At 39.2% G+C, this 17,852-nt stretch overlaps 1 protein-coding gene across 1 annotated transcript in view; it reads right to left on the reverse strand.

Annotated features, from left to right (window-relative positions):
• FUBP1 (far upstream element binding protein 1) overlaps nt 1-17,852 on the reverse strand; it is a 49,639-nt gene that overhangs the window by 5,897 nt on the left and 25,890 nt on the right. Inside the window, 4 exon segments of the mRNA XM_027770874.1 lie at nt 10,544-10,618; nt 13,750-13,878; nt 17,085-17,164; nt 17,249-17,400. Of these exon segments, the coding sequence (XP_027626675.1) occupies nt 10,544-10,618; nt 13,750-13,878; nt 17,085-17,164; nt 17,249-17,400 (436 nt within the window).

The raw sequence follows: 17,852 nt of genomic DNA on the forward strand, positions 1-17,852 counted from the left end.
CTCCCATCTTAGTCTCCTGGAGTCAGTGGGATTATAAGCATGTGCCTCCATGCCTGGCCATTAAATTAAAGAGGGAATTGAACCCAGTTCCCCTATGTGGTTCCAACCTGTGGAGGACAGCCTCACAGCAGCATGAGCTACCACAGCTGGTTCTCAATATATCGTTTCTAAAACAAGGTTTTATTAAACTATGTTCAAATTATAACATAATTTTATTAGAAACCTGAAAAAAAGACATACCAAGATAAATTAAACCCACAAAATTCAGTTCTCATGAGCAGGTTTTCTTCTGAGTGAACCTTCTGAATTAAGATTAAAGAAATATAACCACCAAATGTACCTCATGAACCCTGAATGGGCTCTGAATTAAAACAAAACACATAGGCCAGCAGATGGCGTGGTGGTTATGGCACTGGACTCTCACATGGTCAACTATGGTTTGAGTCCTTGACCCAGTGGGTTGAAAATCATGCTAGACACTTGTGTAAGCCTGCCCAAAATTTTCCTGAGGGAAATTTAAATATGGCCAGTGGGTTGACATTATTGAATATATTAAAGAAAACTGGACTTGGATAGTCCTGGAATTTATTTATACACACACACACACACACACACACACACGTATGTATATACACACACATGGCCTAGTAGTTAAGGGAGTCAGAACTAACATGGCCAACCATATCACGTTGGGGGAGTTTCCCCCGCTTTCTGGTGAGTACTAGTGTCTTCTCGCAAATAAAAAAAAAAAAGCAAGCAAACAAAAGTATACACATAAAGCATGTAATAAAAGCTGCTACAGAATACTGGAGCTGTATGGAAAGGTCCAGGGTGTAGTTTCTGGACTGATCGTGGGGTATCTGGGGGGCATGCTGTGATCCTGGCTAGGTAGAAGGATTATGGAGGAGGGGAGATGTCGCAGCATGACAAAACCCAGTGGAGGTGGTTATGTGTTTCTATTTCTGTGGTTCTTTCAAAATAAAAAACTGAGGAAACAGTGGAGCACATTCAGCTCCTTTGAGTAATGTTTTATTAGTTGACTTGGCATTATGAAATTTTATGGACAAAAATATTAAGAGTACAGGGACCAGCAGTGGTGTAATGGCTATGTCACTGGACTCCCATGTAGTCAACCATGGTTCGAGTCCCGGACCCAGTGGTTTAAACTCATGCTGGGTCCCTCTGCCTGCATGCATGCCCAAGATCCAGAGAGGAGAAAGGAAGAGAAGGGATTGCGGAATGGTTACCCTCCCTGTGGGGTGATTCCTCGCTTTCTATCTCTTTCTGGTGAGCACACACACCCTATAGCTAAAACCTCCCCCCGCCAAAAAAAAAGAAATTAGAGTACAGACATATAGAAGTTGTTTCTGTTTGCCAAATACTGTAAACAAGGCAACATTATAGTTCCAGGACAAGGTTTATAATCATTGTAAAGCTAATTACAGAATAAAAGCAACAGAAAGAATTAAAAATAAGATTTATGGTCTAGCCTTGTGGCTACTGGTTAAAGAAGTTGGATCCCACATGGCCAACTGCACAATTTGATACCTAGCCCTGGTGCACTGAAAAACACGCTGGGTGCATATGCATGAGTGCCTAAAATTCTGATGAGATGGACAAAAGGATAAAGGACTGAGGTATGGCCATGGCACATTGGGAGATGTTTTCTCCTTTACTGAGAAGCACATACACTCTGGCAAATGAAAAACAAAAAAATTTAAGATTTATTGAGTAACACCTTTAAAAAAGAAAAACATCCTCTCTTCCTTAGGCAGAAACACAAAGAAACCTTATATACTATTTTTAAATGCTTAACTGTCTACCACAAATAATTTCTTTCAAAGGACTGAGTTTAACATTTTAATCTTACAAGGCAGACACAGTTCATCAAATCTAAAACCTGTTTCAATATTCAGAAAAATGCCAAATACTCTGTATCAACTGCAGTGAAAACTATACAATCTCTCTCTTTTTTTTTAAAGAGAGATCGACCACCACCCCCCCCACCCCCGAGACAGAGAGAGAGAACATGAGAAATTACTCCCAAGGGGGATGGTGATGCTGCAATCCCTTCTCCTTCACTGTCCTCTTGGGATTTTGGGTGTACGTGCACCCTACACAGTCAACCACATAGTTCAGAGTCCTGGACTTGGAGGGCACGCTAATGCTTATGCATGGATGCTCAAAATCTTGACAGGATGGGGATAAAGAAGAAACTGTGATGTGCCCATTTCCCACAAGGGGTGCTTTCTCTGTCTGTGTTTGGTGAGGGGTGTGCACTTTGGCAAAATTTTAAGACACTACCACTAACAAAAAACCTCCCAAAACCAAGTAAGTCTGGTTAAGGTAGGAACAATTTCTATTTCAGGTTCACAAAAGGAACTAAATCTCATTGTATGAGGTATTCATGTTATAGGTACAAGTAACAAAAGATGGCAGAAACAGGCAGCTGCATGAAGAAAACTCATTGTACTCCAATGTTCCAAAAAATCTACAACCCCAAAACTCATATATCACTGTGGAAAGCTAAAAGTAATCCTACTTAGAAAAACAAATACTTGGTAAATAAGTTATCAGTGATTGAAATTCCAAATGAAAGACATTCTACCCAGCTAGAACTTTTTATTTTTTTTTGAGAGGTTTTCGCTATAGGGCGTGTGCACTCGCCAGACAGAGAGAGACAGAGACAAAAAAGCAAATCACCCCCCTGGGGGGATGGTCACGCCTCAATCCTTTCTCCTCTCGGGATCTTGGGCACGCATGTACACGTGGCTGACGTGAGTTTAAGCCGCCGGGTCCGGGACGTGAACCGCGGTCGACTACGTGGGAATCCAGCGACATAGCCATTACGGTAACTGCTGGTTCCCCCAGCTAGAACTCTTTTGATATCAGATATATGCATAGGTTGCTTAATCATGGGATTATATCCTGAGGATTGTGCCTAAGCAATTCCGTCAGTGTACTCATACAAACCCAGATAGTATAGCATACTTTTTTCCTTTTTAAGGTTTTTGCCACAGGGTTCATGCATTCTTCACAGAGGAAAGAGATATATAGACTGTGAGAGGGAAAATGAGGAATCACTCACAAGGGAGACGGCCACATCACAATCCCTCCTCCTCCATGGTCCTCCTGGAATTTTCTGCATGCATACTCACATGCCCAGCATGAGTTTCAAGTTGCTGATCACTTGAACCATGGCCAGCCATGTGAAGGTCCAGCACCATAACCAGTGAGCCATCTCCTGACCTCCTCATATAGCCTATTATAATCTTATGGGACTACCACTGTACTTGTAGTCCAGTGCTGACCAAAACATCATTACATGGTGCATGACTACAGTTTAATATACACTTTATGTAAAGCTTTCATTTCATTCAAAAGATGAAAACCTTGTCCTAGAGTTTACCTGTAACACTTTATTAAATTCAGCTCAAAACCCAGCCTCAAATAAATTCTGACTCAGTTATCTCTCCATACACTTGCTTATCTCTCCACAAATCATTCTCCCTTCCTCTAGGCTTAAGGAACCAGATGTTAAAGGTTTGGAGTCCATGATATCAATGTGTAACATTATGTAGGTCTGCTTAAAGTCAAATTTCTCCCCAAGTGTCATCATTTATTATTCTCTAAGCAAGAATGACCCTTCTACAATGTGAAACTCTTATTCTTTTTTTGAGAGATTGTTCTATAGGGCATGTGAAATTGCCATAGAGACAGAGAGTGAGAAATCACCCTCCTGGGGAGTATTGCCATACCACAATCCCCTTTCTTCCATTCTTCTCTTGAGATCCTGAGTATGCAGGCACATGTGCCCAGCCTAAGTTTGAAGCTGCTGCATCTGAGAGTCAAACCACTACGGGCCATGTGGGAGTCTAGCGCCTTAAACACCATGCTACCTGCTGGCCCCTATTTGTTCTTTTAAGGGTTTATCAGAGTTCTCTCCATTCTACCTTTAAAAATACCTACTTCCAGAGTCAGCTAGTGGCATGGTAATTAGGTAACTCAATCCCACATGGCTGACTGCCGTGTTCTGAGTTCCAGACCTGTTGCTTGAAAAAATTAAACAAGGAGTGTGTCTGAATGCCCTAAAATCCCAAGAGAATCATTATGGAGTAGAAAGAATCATGGCAAGGCTTTCCCCTAGGGGTTTATTTCTCACTTTCCATCTTTCTTTGTCTCTGGCATGTGCACGTGTTCTATGCCAAAGTAAACAAATAATAAAGCCTATATGCAAAATAAAACACTACACATATGTATGTGAAATAAAAATTCCAAGAAGAAAATAGAGAAGGGATTTCAGCATGGTCGTCCCCCATGAAGGGTGCCTTCTCCCTGCTCCCAAATGTACATGCCCTAAGCGAATTAAAAAACAAACAATACAGTGTTTGAATATATAAATAAACAAACCAAAAAAAAAAAGTCACCACCAAATAGCTCTCATTTTTTTTTTTTTAATGAATTATTTTATCCATCGGGAATCAGCAGTTAGTAGTATAATGGCTATGTTGGACTCCCATGTAGTCGACCGCGGTTTGTGTCCCGGACCCGGTGGCTTAAAACTCACAGTGGGCGCGTGTGTGTGCGTGCCCAAGATCCTGATTGCGGCGTGGCCATCCCCCCTGGGGGGTGATTTCTCGCTTTCTGTCTCTATGTTTCTCTCCGTCTGTCTGGTGAGCGCATGCACCCTATAGCAAAAACCTCTCCCAAAAAATAAAAAATTTAAAAAGAATTATTTTATCCATTATTTATTTATTTAATCTGACCGGAAAGGGACAGAGCAAGAGAGAGATAGAGCAAGAGAGAAAGCAAGAAAGCAATCTGCCAGGCCTGGGACTCAAACCATGGTTGGTCATGTGGGAGCCCAGTGTCCTTAACCACCACGCCACCTGCTACCCACATGCTGCCAATTCTTTTGATGTTAAAAATTTTGTCTTTGTAATTAGCAGATGGCAAAGTGGTTAAGTTGCTGGACTACCATATAGTAGATAAGGTTCAAGTCTTGGACCTGGCAACTTAAAACTCACGCCATGTGCCTGTGTGTGAGTACCCAAGATTCTAAAAGGAGAAAAGATTGTGGCATGGCCATCCCTCTGGGGGGTGATTTCTTACTTTCTGTTTCCCAGGGGAAGTGCACACACCCTATAGCAAAAATATCTTAACAACAACAACAAAAAAGATTAATTTCTCTGCTGAGTTCTATTAAGTGCTCATCTAGGAAATTTACAACTGTTTCAGAAAAAAATATGAATTTGAAAATTTTACTATCTTTTTTGACAGACATTTACTAGAAAGCAAATAATGACACTGTTTTTTTTTTTGTTGTTGTTGTTGTTCTTATCAGAACAGCTTAAATCAGCCCTCATTAATCTTCAACCACTTGTCTAATTTGGTGGAGAGGGCACTGGACAGGCAAAGGGGACATCTGGAGTCCTAGGAAATCTTAGCCCTGACCCTGTGAGTCAAAAAAGGAGTTAATAGCATTAAATTACAGCATTTAAGCCACTAATTGTTTAGAAAAACTTTTACAGGAAAACAGTGCCCACACAGCTCTCACACAATGAAACATTCAGAAAATGCATGAATAAATTACCTAGCATTATATCCTCTGAGATTAACATTATGAAACAGTCCAACAAGTCTACTTAGCTCATGAAACAAACAAGTTATCAACGGTACCGGTAACTCCAGAACATACACAACAGAAAAAAGGGTAATGGAGGGAGGATTTTCAGTCTAACAGTGTTATTTAATTACTGCTATACCATTTTTTTGCAAAAAGGATTCAAGATAGTTCAGTACAATTGAAATTTAGTTGGCAGAGGGGTAAACAGGTGGCATGATGGTTAAGGTAAGATAAAGTACAAGAGGGGCCTGCAAGCGGTGTGGTGGTTAAAGGCGCTGGATTCCCAAACGGCTGGGTACGGTTCTGACCAAGGTGCCTTGCTTTCTCACTTTTCCTCTCTCTCGCACGCTCTCTCTCACTCTGTCCCTCTCTGTCCAAATTTAATAAATAAATAAAGATAAATGGAATAATTCAAAAAAAAAAAAAGAAGGAAGGAAGGAAAGAAGGAAGCTAAAACAAAGTAATTCTTTAAAAATAAAATAGTTGGTAGAAAAGTGGTAGGAAATGAGAAGTCAAAATAAAGACCAGGTGAAATGTCTACCCTTAAAAATAAAAATTAGGATCCATACCCCCTTCTTTTATAGAAGTAAAATGGCTAAAAAACTTAACAAAATTTATTATTAACCATGTTGCAAGATGTAATAAGCACAAAAGGCAAACTCATTCTCCAGTTAATTACATAAGTCCATTAGCAACTCTTTGCTATCACCCAGCTAATAATTATGTAAGGGTAGGGCTGGCAGGTGGCGTAGTGGTTAAGGGCACTGGACTCCTACATGGCCGACTGTGGTTTGAGTCCCGGACCTGGTGGCCTGCTTTCTCACTACCTCCCTCCTCTGTCCTTCTCTGGTCAAATCAAAATAAACAGAATTTATTAACCATAGTGAAAATCTACTTTGGAGCTATTGCTCAACTCTTTTACTATAGTGATGCTACTTCGTTAAAGTTAAGGTTACTACAGACCCTGGCTATTTAACAGGGTATAATATACTTTTTTTTTTTTAAAGCAGAGTCTAAGAATAATAAAAATAATAATAAAAAAAAAAAGGCAAGAGTCTCTGGGGTCGGCAAGTGGCATGGTGGTTAAAGGTACAGGACTCGGACATGGCTGACAATGGTTTGAGTCCCAGACCTGGTGGTTTGCTTTCTCACTTTTTCTCTCTGTCTCTGGTCTAATAATAATAATAATGAATGAAGTAAAATTCCTTAAAAAACAAAACAAAGAAACAGAGTCTTGGTATGTCATATTTATAGCTCAGCCTCCTGAGTCACTGGAACGTGGTGCATGCCACTGCACGTGGCTTTCAAGGTGCGCCAGGAATTGAACCTGGGCTGCACATGTGGCCTATACAAGGAGCCCAGCAGTGTGGACCAAAGTGCATTAATCTTGGTTAGGCCAGGGCATAAGTAACAGGCCATTAATTCTCAAAAGTGTCCCCATTTCAGATAATAAGTTTTTTTTTTTTTTAAGAGAGATTTTTGCTATAGGACATGGGTACTCACTGGAGATACAAGAGAGACAGAAAGTGAGAAATAATCCCACAGAGGGGATGGGCACGCAACAATCTCTTCTCCATTTTCCTCTTGGGATTATAGGTATGCATGCACACGAACCCAGTGTGTTTTAAGCAACCAGGTCCAGGATTTGAACTGTTGTCAACTACTTGGGAGTCCAATGACATAACCATTACACTATTTGCTGGTCCCTCTAACAGTGCGCTTTACAGTCACCCTAATTAGAATGTACTGTTTTTAGGTTAAAGTTTCTTGGGACCAGCAGGTAGCATGGTGGTTAGGGTGCTCGACTCTAAAACGGTCAGCCAATTTGAGTCTCAGATTTGGCAGTTTGATTTCTCTCTGGTGAGTGCATATGCCCTATAGCAAATTAAGAAATAATAATATGGACCAACAGTTGGTGTAATCGCTATGTCACTGGATTCCCATGTAGTCGACTGCGGTTCAAGTCCTGGACCTGGTGGCTTAAATGTATTCCGGGCATGTGTGTGTGAGTGCCCAAGCTCCAGAGAAGAGAATGGAGGAGAGGGGACAACAGCGTGGCCATCGCAGCTGGGAGGTGATTTCTCACTTTCTGTCTCTCTAAAGGAGACTGTACATGATGGCAAAACTCTAATACTTACAGAATTCTATGCCAGTGATAAATGGGGAAGTTAATCTGTTTAAAACAGCTTTCACTTGTGACAACTGGCTGTTGGTGTGTTAATTTGATTTTTTAAAGAATTATTTGTTATTATTTATAAAAGAATTATTTCATTCAGCTTCACTTAATTTTTTTTTTTTGAGAGGTTTTTCGTTATAGGGCATGTGTGCTCGCCACAGAGACAGAGAGAGACATAGAGACAGAAAGTGAGAAATCACCCCCTGGGGGGGGGATGGTCACGCCGCAATCCCTTCTCCTACATTCTCCTCTCGGGATCTTGGGCATGCACACACAGGTGCCTGACCTAAGTTTATAGCCACCGGGTCCGGGACGCTAACCGTGGTCGGCTACGTGGGAGTCCAGCGACATAGCCATTATGCTAACTGCTGGTTCCCAAACTTCATTTAATTTTTGACCAGACAGGGACAGAGTGAGAGTGAGTGAGAATGAGAGTAGGGGCATGGGGGGAGTGAGAAAGCAAGACACCAGATCTGGGGCTTGAACTGCCATGTGGGAGTACAACATCCTTAACCACCATACTACCTTGTCAGCCCCTTGTTATTGTTTTTTAATTTAGCTAGAGAGATAGAGAGAGAGAGAGAGAGAGAGAGAAAAAAGAGAAAAGAAAAAAAAAAAGCCACTAAATCCAGGACTTGAACCATAGTCGGCCATGTGGGAGTCCAGTGCGCCCTTAACTGCCATGCCACCTGCTGGCCCTTATGTGTGTTAATTCTAAATGGATGAGTAAAAGCACCTGAAAAAGAACTTATCTACAAATGTGTCAGTTTCTATGTGGTCCCTAAAATAGACAAATCTGGAACAAAGCCTTGGGATTCAGGTCCTCTTATCAGTTAAATTCTGGTTTGGTGACAGTAAATTGTACAACCTCTTCCCCAATCTGTATGTGTGAAATTTGAGTGTAGACACAGTTGTTTTCTATCACAGTAGCTTACTGTACTGTTTGCAAATTAGTTGATCAAGAACTGTACCATCTAGGGGCCGGCAGGTGGTGTGGTGGTTAAGGTGCTAGACTCCCACATGGCCTACCACAGTTCGAGGTCTGGACTTGGCAGCTTGCTTTCTCACTTTCTCCTCCTCTCATTCTCCCTCTCTGTTTCTTTGGTCAAATTAAAAAATAATAACAATGATAAACAAAATTAAATAAAGAAACAATTAAAAAAAAGAATTGTTCCCTCTACTGGCATATAATAACTAAAGGGTGGGGACCCTAGTTCCTTATACATATAACTGCATTTTAATCATCAATGGCTCTACCTGGTACATATGTGCTCTATAGTTTCTGAATGAAAATGGCTTTCCTCAGTGGCTGTTCATCCTTTTCACACATGTACAGGTTATGTAAGTAATTCACTTCTTCTGTCACTGTTGGTTACTTCTCTTTTTTTTGGAGAGTTTTTTTTTTTTTTGCTATAGGGTGTGTGTGCTCACTAGAAAAACAGAGAGAGACAGAAAGCAAGAAATCACCCCCTAGGGGGATGGCCATGCCACAATCCCTTCTCCTCCATTCTCCTCTCGGGATCTTGGACAAGCACGCACACATGCCCAGCATGAGTTTAAGCCACCGGGTCCGGGACTGGAACCGTGGTCGACTACACAGGAGTCCAGTGACACAGCCATTACGCTGCTAGTCCCACTGTCAAGTACGTCTAACCTGCTTATTTTGTAGCCAAAATGATACCAAACACAACCAGTTTTTCCTTAGTACTCTTAAATTTAACTTATCATTATTTAGAATAGCAATATAAATAACTCCCTTTAACAAAAGTTAACCAAAGTATAGTAATATTCAATATTACATGTGCCAGTGGGAAAACTTTTAGTTTTCAATTAATAATTGGTTGGTAAACATTTATAAATAAAGTTTGGGGCCAGCAGCTGGTGTGGTTGTTAAGGTTAGACTCCCACATGGTCAGTCACGGTTCAAGTCCCAGACCCATGACTCCAAAATCACATTGGGCATGTGTGCATACATGCCCAAATTTCTAACGGAACAAAGGACAAGAGACTGTAGCATGTTAATGCTCTGGGTGGTGATTTCTCACTTTCCCTCCCTGTCTCTCTACACTCTATAGCAAAAACTTTAAAATAAACAAAAAAGTTTCCTTATTATAAAACATAGCTTTAATAATAATTATTTGTATTATTTTTGATATGTCTGAAAGTCTAGTTGATTTCAGACCACACTGCAGCTCATTCTTTTTTTTTTAAAGGAGATTGTTGCTACAGGGTACATGCACTTGCCAAATGGACCAAAAGCAAGAAACTACCACCCCTTAGGGGATATGGCCACACCATAATCCCTTCTCCTCCATTATCCTCTCAGGATTTTGGGTTGGCACACACACATGCTTGGAGTGAGTTTGAGGCTACTGGGTCTGGTTAAATTGCGACTGGCCAAATGGGAGTCCAGTGGTAAAACCAATATGCTATCTGAGGGTCCCTGTAGCTCATTCTTAAGATTTTAAAAACTAATGAATGGATGAGAATCATTTAAAGAAATAAAAGCACAGAATATCTTTAATCAAAATATTCCACATTCTTTTTTTCCTTAAATTTATTTATTTATTTAATTCCATTTGTTACTATTTTTTAATCTGACTAGGCAGAGACAGAGAGAAGGGGAAAGCAAGAAAACAAGCAAAATATTCCACATTCTAATGGGCACTTTCTAAGTACTTCAATTTAACTAGAAACATGTGAGTGTGTGTGTATGTGTATTTTAAAAATTTACAACATACCCATTTTCTTGTAATATTCTTCCCAAGCCTTGGTATAATCAACTTGTCCCGCTGGAGCTGGATTCTGCTGATCTCCTTATTCAAGAAAAATCAAAGAAACTAAATAAATATTTTTTAAAAAATTATTTTATATACTATTATTTTAATTTGCTATAGTGCACATTCATTCACCAAAGAGAAAGAGAGAAGGAGGGAGGGAGGGAGAGAGAGTAGGCAAGTCGCCAGGTCTGAGACTTGAACCACTGTCACTTGGAAGTCCAGTGCTTTAACCATCATGTTACCTCCTGACTCCACTAGATGAGTATTTTTAAAAGGCAGTATGAGGCCTTTACTTCTGTCTCTTGAATTTAGGAGCTGCTGTACAACGGGGTAATGAGAATACAAGGGATGTTCTGTGGGACAGTGATACCAAGACATAGGATGCTTGGGGGTACAGAAGTAGTGGACAAAGACAAAGTTGTTTAAAAGACTGATTACACTGGGCATAAATGATGTCAAATAAATACACTGAGATACTAGGTTTCTTGCCATTTGTATGTGTGGAAAAGGAAAATGCCATGAAGAACTTTTGCCATAGAGCAGGCGCCACCATCCCTGCTATGAAGAACTTTATAAAGTGTTGGAACTGAATTGCTGGCAATATGAAAAAAAGGTTTTAGTGCCAGCAGGTGGCACCATGATTAAGGCATGAGATTCTTACTTGACAGACCAGGGTTTAAGTCCTGGACCTGGCTGCTTGCTTTCTTACTCCCTTTCCTCACTCCCCATCTGTCCCTCTCTGGTGAACACATGTACTCTATTATTAAAAATTAGTAATAACAGTAATAATAAAATTCTAAAAAAGAAAAAAAGGCTGATTCAAGGGCTGAAGTCCAGAAAGAACAGAATAAACTTAACAGGCCAGACAGTAAATAAGTTTTTAAAAATTCACAGGCATTTTAAAAGGACACAGGAACCATCTTGAAAACACTCCTGGCTAGCAAAATCTGGGGCAAATTTATTTTATCAATATAATTAAAATACTTAAAAATTATAACTTATCAGGGCCATCACGATAGTGCAGCAGCTAGGAACAATGTATCAGGAGTGGTATCCCACCTGGCCCACTGTGGGTCAAATCTTAGGCCCCGAGGTTCGAAAATCATGACAGGATTGTGTGCATGTGTGCCCAAAGTCCTGATGGGAAGGTTTTCTATCTCTGGTAAGTGTATATTCTCTCTGGCAATTAAGAGAGAAAACATTAATATAAACTAAACAGATGAAAAGCTCTTACAGTAAACTGCCAACTATGTACAGTGATAGAAATAAATACTTACCACCACAGTGGCAGTTTTATCAGGCCAAGATGTATCAATAAAAGCTAAGGCTGATGAACACAAGTTCAAAGAACAGAACAGCGGTCTCAACCCAGTATAATGTCCCAGAAAATACTAACTAATTTCACAGAAAAAAATGGTGATTTTATGGTACTGAAAACTGGCAGATACCAATTTGACAAAGTGATCAAAATTACCATCTCCAGAGATAGAACATTTCAACATTTTATGGCCCTTGAAACAATACATTGAAAATAGCAGCATCTGAGGGTTTTTTTTTTTTGAACAATTAAAGATGACCTCATAGTCATGAGAAAAGGTTGGATAGACCTACGTTGATAGTCATCCTGCTAAACAATAGGTATATATTCTCTACAATCTAAGAGAAAGACGGAACTACTGCAAACTGGTGAGACTTGAACAGCCTGACTAATAAATGTGACACATTATGGGATGGAGGTCCTGATCAGACAAATGGCTAAATATGAGTAAGGGCTACTGGGACAGGTAAAAATACAGCAATATTTCTTAACTAATAGAAAGGGTAGTATGATGGCTAAATATTCTTTTTGAAATACACAAACTAAATTATTGTGCCTACAATTTAAATCTTTTTTGTTTAGGTTTTTGCCATTGGACAGGTGTGCTTGCTTGGGACCGAAAGTAAGAGGCAAAATGAAAAATTATCTCTCAAACAGGATTGTGATGCTGTAATCCATTCTCCTCTTGGATTTTTGGGCATGCATACACATGTGCCCAGTGTGATTTTCAAGCCCCCACGTCTGGTGCTTGAATAGCAGTCAGTTGTGTAGGAGTGCAACACCTTCACCATCATGCCACCTACTGGCCTCAGTTTAAGTCTTAAATGGTTCTCTTCAGAAATTTTGGTAATGGATGTGGTCACACATGTATCAGGGGAAAAGGGAGTAAATAGGCCAAAATTAACAGCTGGGCAATAAGGTGTTCTTTAAAGCGTTTTTGTAACTTCTACCAAGTTAAAATTATTTCACCCTTTTTTTTAAGAGACTTTTGCAATAGGGTGTGTGTACTTGCCAGAGAGACAGAGACCTAAAGTGAGAAACTGCCCTCTGTGGGGATGGCCACGCCACAATTCCTTCTCCTCCATTCTCCTGGGATTTTGTGCACACATGCACATGTGCCCAGTGTTTTAAGACACTGGGTCCAGGATTCAAAACGTGGTAAACCATGTGTGAGTCCAGGTCCTTCACCACTATGCCACCTGTTGGCTCCATACACTAACTTTTTTTCCCCAAGAATTATTTTATTCATTATTATTGTTTTTGTTAATCTGACCAGAAAGAGATGGAGGGTAGGGGTGGGAGTTGGAAGAAGTGAGAGAGCAAGCCACTAGGTTTGGGACTCGAACCACAATCAGCCATGTGGGAGACTCCAGGCCCCGACTAGTTTAATTTTAAAGAGGAAAGTCTGTGTACACTGAATAATGAAATAATGTACAGAAAATCTTTTTTTTTTTTTTTTTTTTGTGGAGAGGGTTTTGCTACAGAGCGCATGTGCTCACCAAAAAGACAAGAGAGAGACTGAGAGACAGAAAGTGAGAAACCACTCCCCAGGAGGGATGGCCACGCTGCAATCCTTTCTACTCCATTCTCCTCTCGGGATCTTGGGCACGCACGCACACACACACACGTGCCCGGCGTGTGTTTTAAGCCACTGGGTCTGGGACGCGAACCGCAGTTGACTACATGGGAGTCCAGCGACATAGCCATTACGCCAACTGCTGGTCCCTTTTTGTGTTTGTTTGTTTGTTTTTTAAATCTTGGGTATTATACAGTGATGTAGTTTATATATTAACTTCAAAGCTAAGTTTTGGCCTTTAAAGACAAAGTAAATTTTTTAGTCATCAGTTACCTTGTCCATTAGTTTGGGTTGTAGCTGGTGCACCTGCTGGAGCTGCAGGTGGCGGCTGTGCTTGCTGTTGATAATAATGAGCATAATAAGCAGCCCAAGCTGCTGAATTTGGATCCGTTCCTGCTTTAGCTGGAATAAATAGAAGTTCAAGGTTTACATACAAAGTCCTTTCTCTCATTCACACTCAAACAGCAAACATACAGACTCCTAAATTAACTAGATATTTTTATACTCACTCTTAGCTTTTATTATAGAAAACTGAGGCTCACCAATGGACTTTCCTAGGTTACCAGACTAGGAGTGGCCAAACAGAGATATGAATTAAAATCTTTTGGTTTCAAATTCAATGTTTTGGCTGAAATCATCCTTGTGTCCTTGTTTTCTAAACCAGTTTCACCTCAAGCAGAACAGTTCTATGTGACAGATGACTAAAGGAAAAATCTCTAGGGGCTAACTTGTACAAGAAAGAAATAATTATTTTAGAACTGTGAACTATGCCCCAATCTGTATTTAATGAAGAGACAAAACAAAAATCTTAAAAGAAATAGAGATTAACCACATTTTTTCCCACTGTATTTCACAGTTGAATGTCCTAAGCTTGATGCCATTATTCTAACCAAGCTTCTTTTTGCTCATGAATCCTTAGGATGGCTAAAGCTTTTCAAGTACAGCTTATCATTCAACATTAACAATCTAAACCCAATGGTATATTCCTTTCAGTCCAGCGTCATTTTCCCCTTCTGTCACTATTTATTCATTACTCAAGTTCCAGCTACAACAATTGTTTATACTATTCAGAAGTCACCATGTTCATGGCTGGACCTTTGGTAATGTTATGCTTCTTTTACACTTGGCTCACCTTTACAAATCAACTGAGTTTTAAACAGTTTGAGAACTTGCAGCCCCAAACCAGAAATTCCCTTGTTGATTCTGTCCTTTATATCTGTAATACCAAAGAATTCTATAGGTGTATCTTTATTATTCTATACCAAGAATGTAACCGCCTTAGAAGTTTATCTATATACAATCTGTTTAGCCTGTATCCCCAAACAGAGCAATTATCTGCTGCATAATAAAGTGTTAGTTAAGTCTGAGAGGATTTCTAGGGAAGAATAAATCAGAATACAATTATAAGATAGTCAGGCTATCCTTGAAACCTTTCTTTAGTAATTCACTGTATTGTTTTTCCATGTTGGATATTTGTAAGTCTGAACAGTATTATTATCTATTTATAAATACAAATATTTCACTTGATACAATGTCTACATATAGAAATGGAGATAAAACACTATGGGGAGTGGAATTTAATACTCCCAAATGCATACAACACAAAAGGAAACCACTGTCATAGTTACATATATTATGTAGTAAGAACTTAACTAAATATTCATTAGTTAAATGTACAGTTAACTCATTTGTTATCACTCTTTAGGTAAGAAAACAGGCTCACAGGGGTTCAAAAGTTTGTCTGACGTCCCTGGAATTAGTAAATTGTGTTGAGGACTAGGACTGATCAAGGTTCTGTTTGGACTCTTAAGTCTAAATTTTCAAGTACTATATAAATCCACAATAGATTTTTAGCTTTTTTTTTAAATATAGAAACAAACTTTAGTTAGCAGACTATAGATAATATTATATATTTCTAAGTTGCACATCTAATCCACAGATGGGTAACTCCTTGACAAATCTTAGCTGGGCCAAGTAGCTGATACCTACTAGTGAAATGGGTTACTTCTAAGTCACATTCATTGACCAGTTTTGACAGTGGTGACTTGCAATACTATTATAACTGGAAAACATTAAGAGTCTAATACAGGAACCACATCTTATTCCCTAAGGGATAATCATGTTATTATTACCACAACAGTGTTCACAGGTACAATCCTAACAGATCCACATTATTCAAGAGATACCTCACTCTTCCATACTTTTTTTTTTTTGGAGAGGTTTTTGCTATAGGGCACGTGCGCTCGCCAGACAGACAGAGAGAGACATAGAGACAAAAAGCGAGAAATCACCCCCCAGAGGGGATGGTCACACCGCAATCCTTTCTCCTCCATTCTCCTCTCGGGATCTTGGGCACGCACGCACACGCGCCCGGCGTGAGTTTTAAGTCACCGGGTCTGGGACGCAAACCGCGGTCGACTACGTGGGAGTCCAGCGACATAGCCATTACACTAACTGCTGGTTCCCTCTTCCATACTTTTAAGTTTCATTCCTCTTCTTAATTAGCTTACAAAAGGGGAAAAAAACGCCCTTTCATTAAAAATTTAAAATAAAGAACTTTTAGACTATTATATGGTAAATCATATTTATATAGATACCGCTTATGCAGTAGAACGATTCTTCTATAAAATATAAACTCATCTTTCCATAGCCAGATCCTACTATAAAACTCATTCCTTGAACAAATGGAAACTGTCATCATTTGGTGACTGTTGTGTTGCATCATCACATTCATATGAACACCTTTCCAAAAAAATTTAAGTATGTTACAATATAGGGTGACATTTAAGTATAAACATGTTTAATCAAATTAAACAGTATCATTTATCAGTTACTCGGGATTTTTTTTGGATAAATATACTATGTGTAGAAAATAATCCATATTTCAGTATACCTTCCTTGAAACTATTCCAGTGAAAGAAGCCTAAAAGGTAGGTAGCAGGTAAGAAAAAAGGTTCATAAATAAAAGTTAATTGGTTTTAAAGAATGCCTCTTTGATCAAGATGGAAAGAAAACTACAGAATATGTGAAGATGCAATAGAATAGAATATAACACATCTAAAATATAAACAGAATATTCAATTAAGTACATTTTGAGTTATACCATGCAGTTATAAACACAGGCCTGGTTTTTACTAATATGTAAAGCTGGTTTATCAGGAATATTAGACAGGCAATATTGTATTTGAGAACTTGGGAATGTAATGCTAAGTATTTAATACTCATTTAATACTCTTGCATAATTTTATAAACAATTCTAAACTATCGTTCGTGGACAGTATGACAATACATAATACATTTAACAGCATTGGTATCTAAAATCCAACACATTATTACTTTTTCCTATAGCGTTTGACTTTTAGCACTCTGTTATCAATTCATAAGCAGAGAAAGTCAAATGTAAGTGGAAAAAGGTTCCACAAAAGCAGAGATGATATTCATGTCAGTGTTACATACTGCAGTACAAGCAGTGCCTACACTCTGCTAAAAGAGTAGAACTAGAAAAGACAATGCATACAAATGTAGAATCAACACCAGAAAACTTAAGAGTTTAACAGGGGTGGTAAATAAACAGTATAGATAGCAAACAAATTATATGCATATTTTACCTGGATCAGGAGGAGCCTGTTGCTGCCAATGTGGATATGCATTTCCCCACCCCTGGGGAGCATATGGAGCTGGAGGGCCACTGAAAGGAATACCAATATTAAAATAAAATTTACTGAAAGCAAGACTTTTTTGGGGAAAGCCAAGAACTATACCCAATACTTACTGAGGAGCTGGGCCAGGTGGTCCTGGATTATAAGGTGCAGGGTTGTATGGTCCCATTGGAGTTCCAGGCCCAGGAGGCCCAGGAGGCCCATGAGGACCTGGGACACCATGGGGCCCATGGGGTACAGGTGGCCCTAAAGGATTTACTGGGCCCTATAAAACCCAAGAGAACATAAAAAAAAGAAAAAGAAATCAGAGTAATGGCTAAACAAATGAAAAGCCAAATAATCTTGTATATCTACCCTCTTTTCAATCACAAACAACTTTTAGGTTTTCTTTTGCCTTCATTCCTATTGCAAAAGTCTGCCATGTTTCAAAAGACATGTAAAATTCACTAGAGTCAATTAACATTAAAAACTAAATATAAGAACTAATGTTTACTTCATCTTTTATCCTATTTTCTCCAGAAAGCACTATTTCCCTTCCCTTCTGCAATTTTTTTTCTCAGTCCTTCTGTCACTCCAACTCCATTCATATCAAGAACATTAATGTTCTCTTTTGATTTTGATCCATCATAATTTTCTAAATCGCATTCCTTTTGTAATTCATTTTTTAATTAATTCCTTTTATGATTTATTCAGCAGACCAGGACATTATATATCCTT

Source organism: Tupaia chinensis, unplaced genomic scaffold (genome assembly GCF_000334495.1).
Source record: "Tupaia chinensis unplaced genomic scaffold, TupChi_1.0 Scaffold000164_1, whole genome shotgun sequence".
NCBI lineage: Eukaryota > Metazoa > Chordata > Mammalia > Scandentia > Tupaiidae > Tupaia > Tupaia belangeri.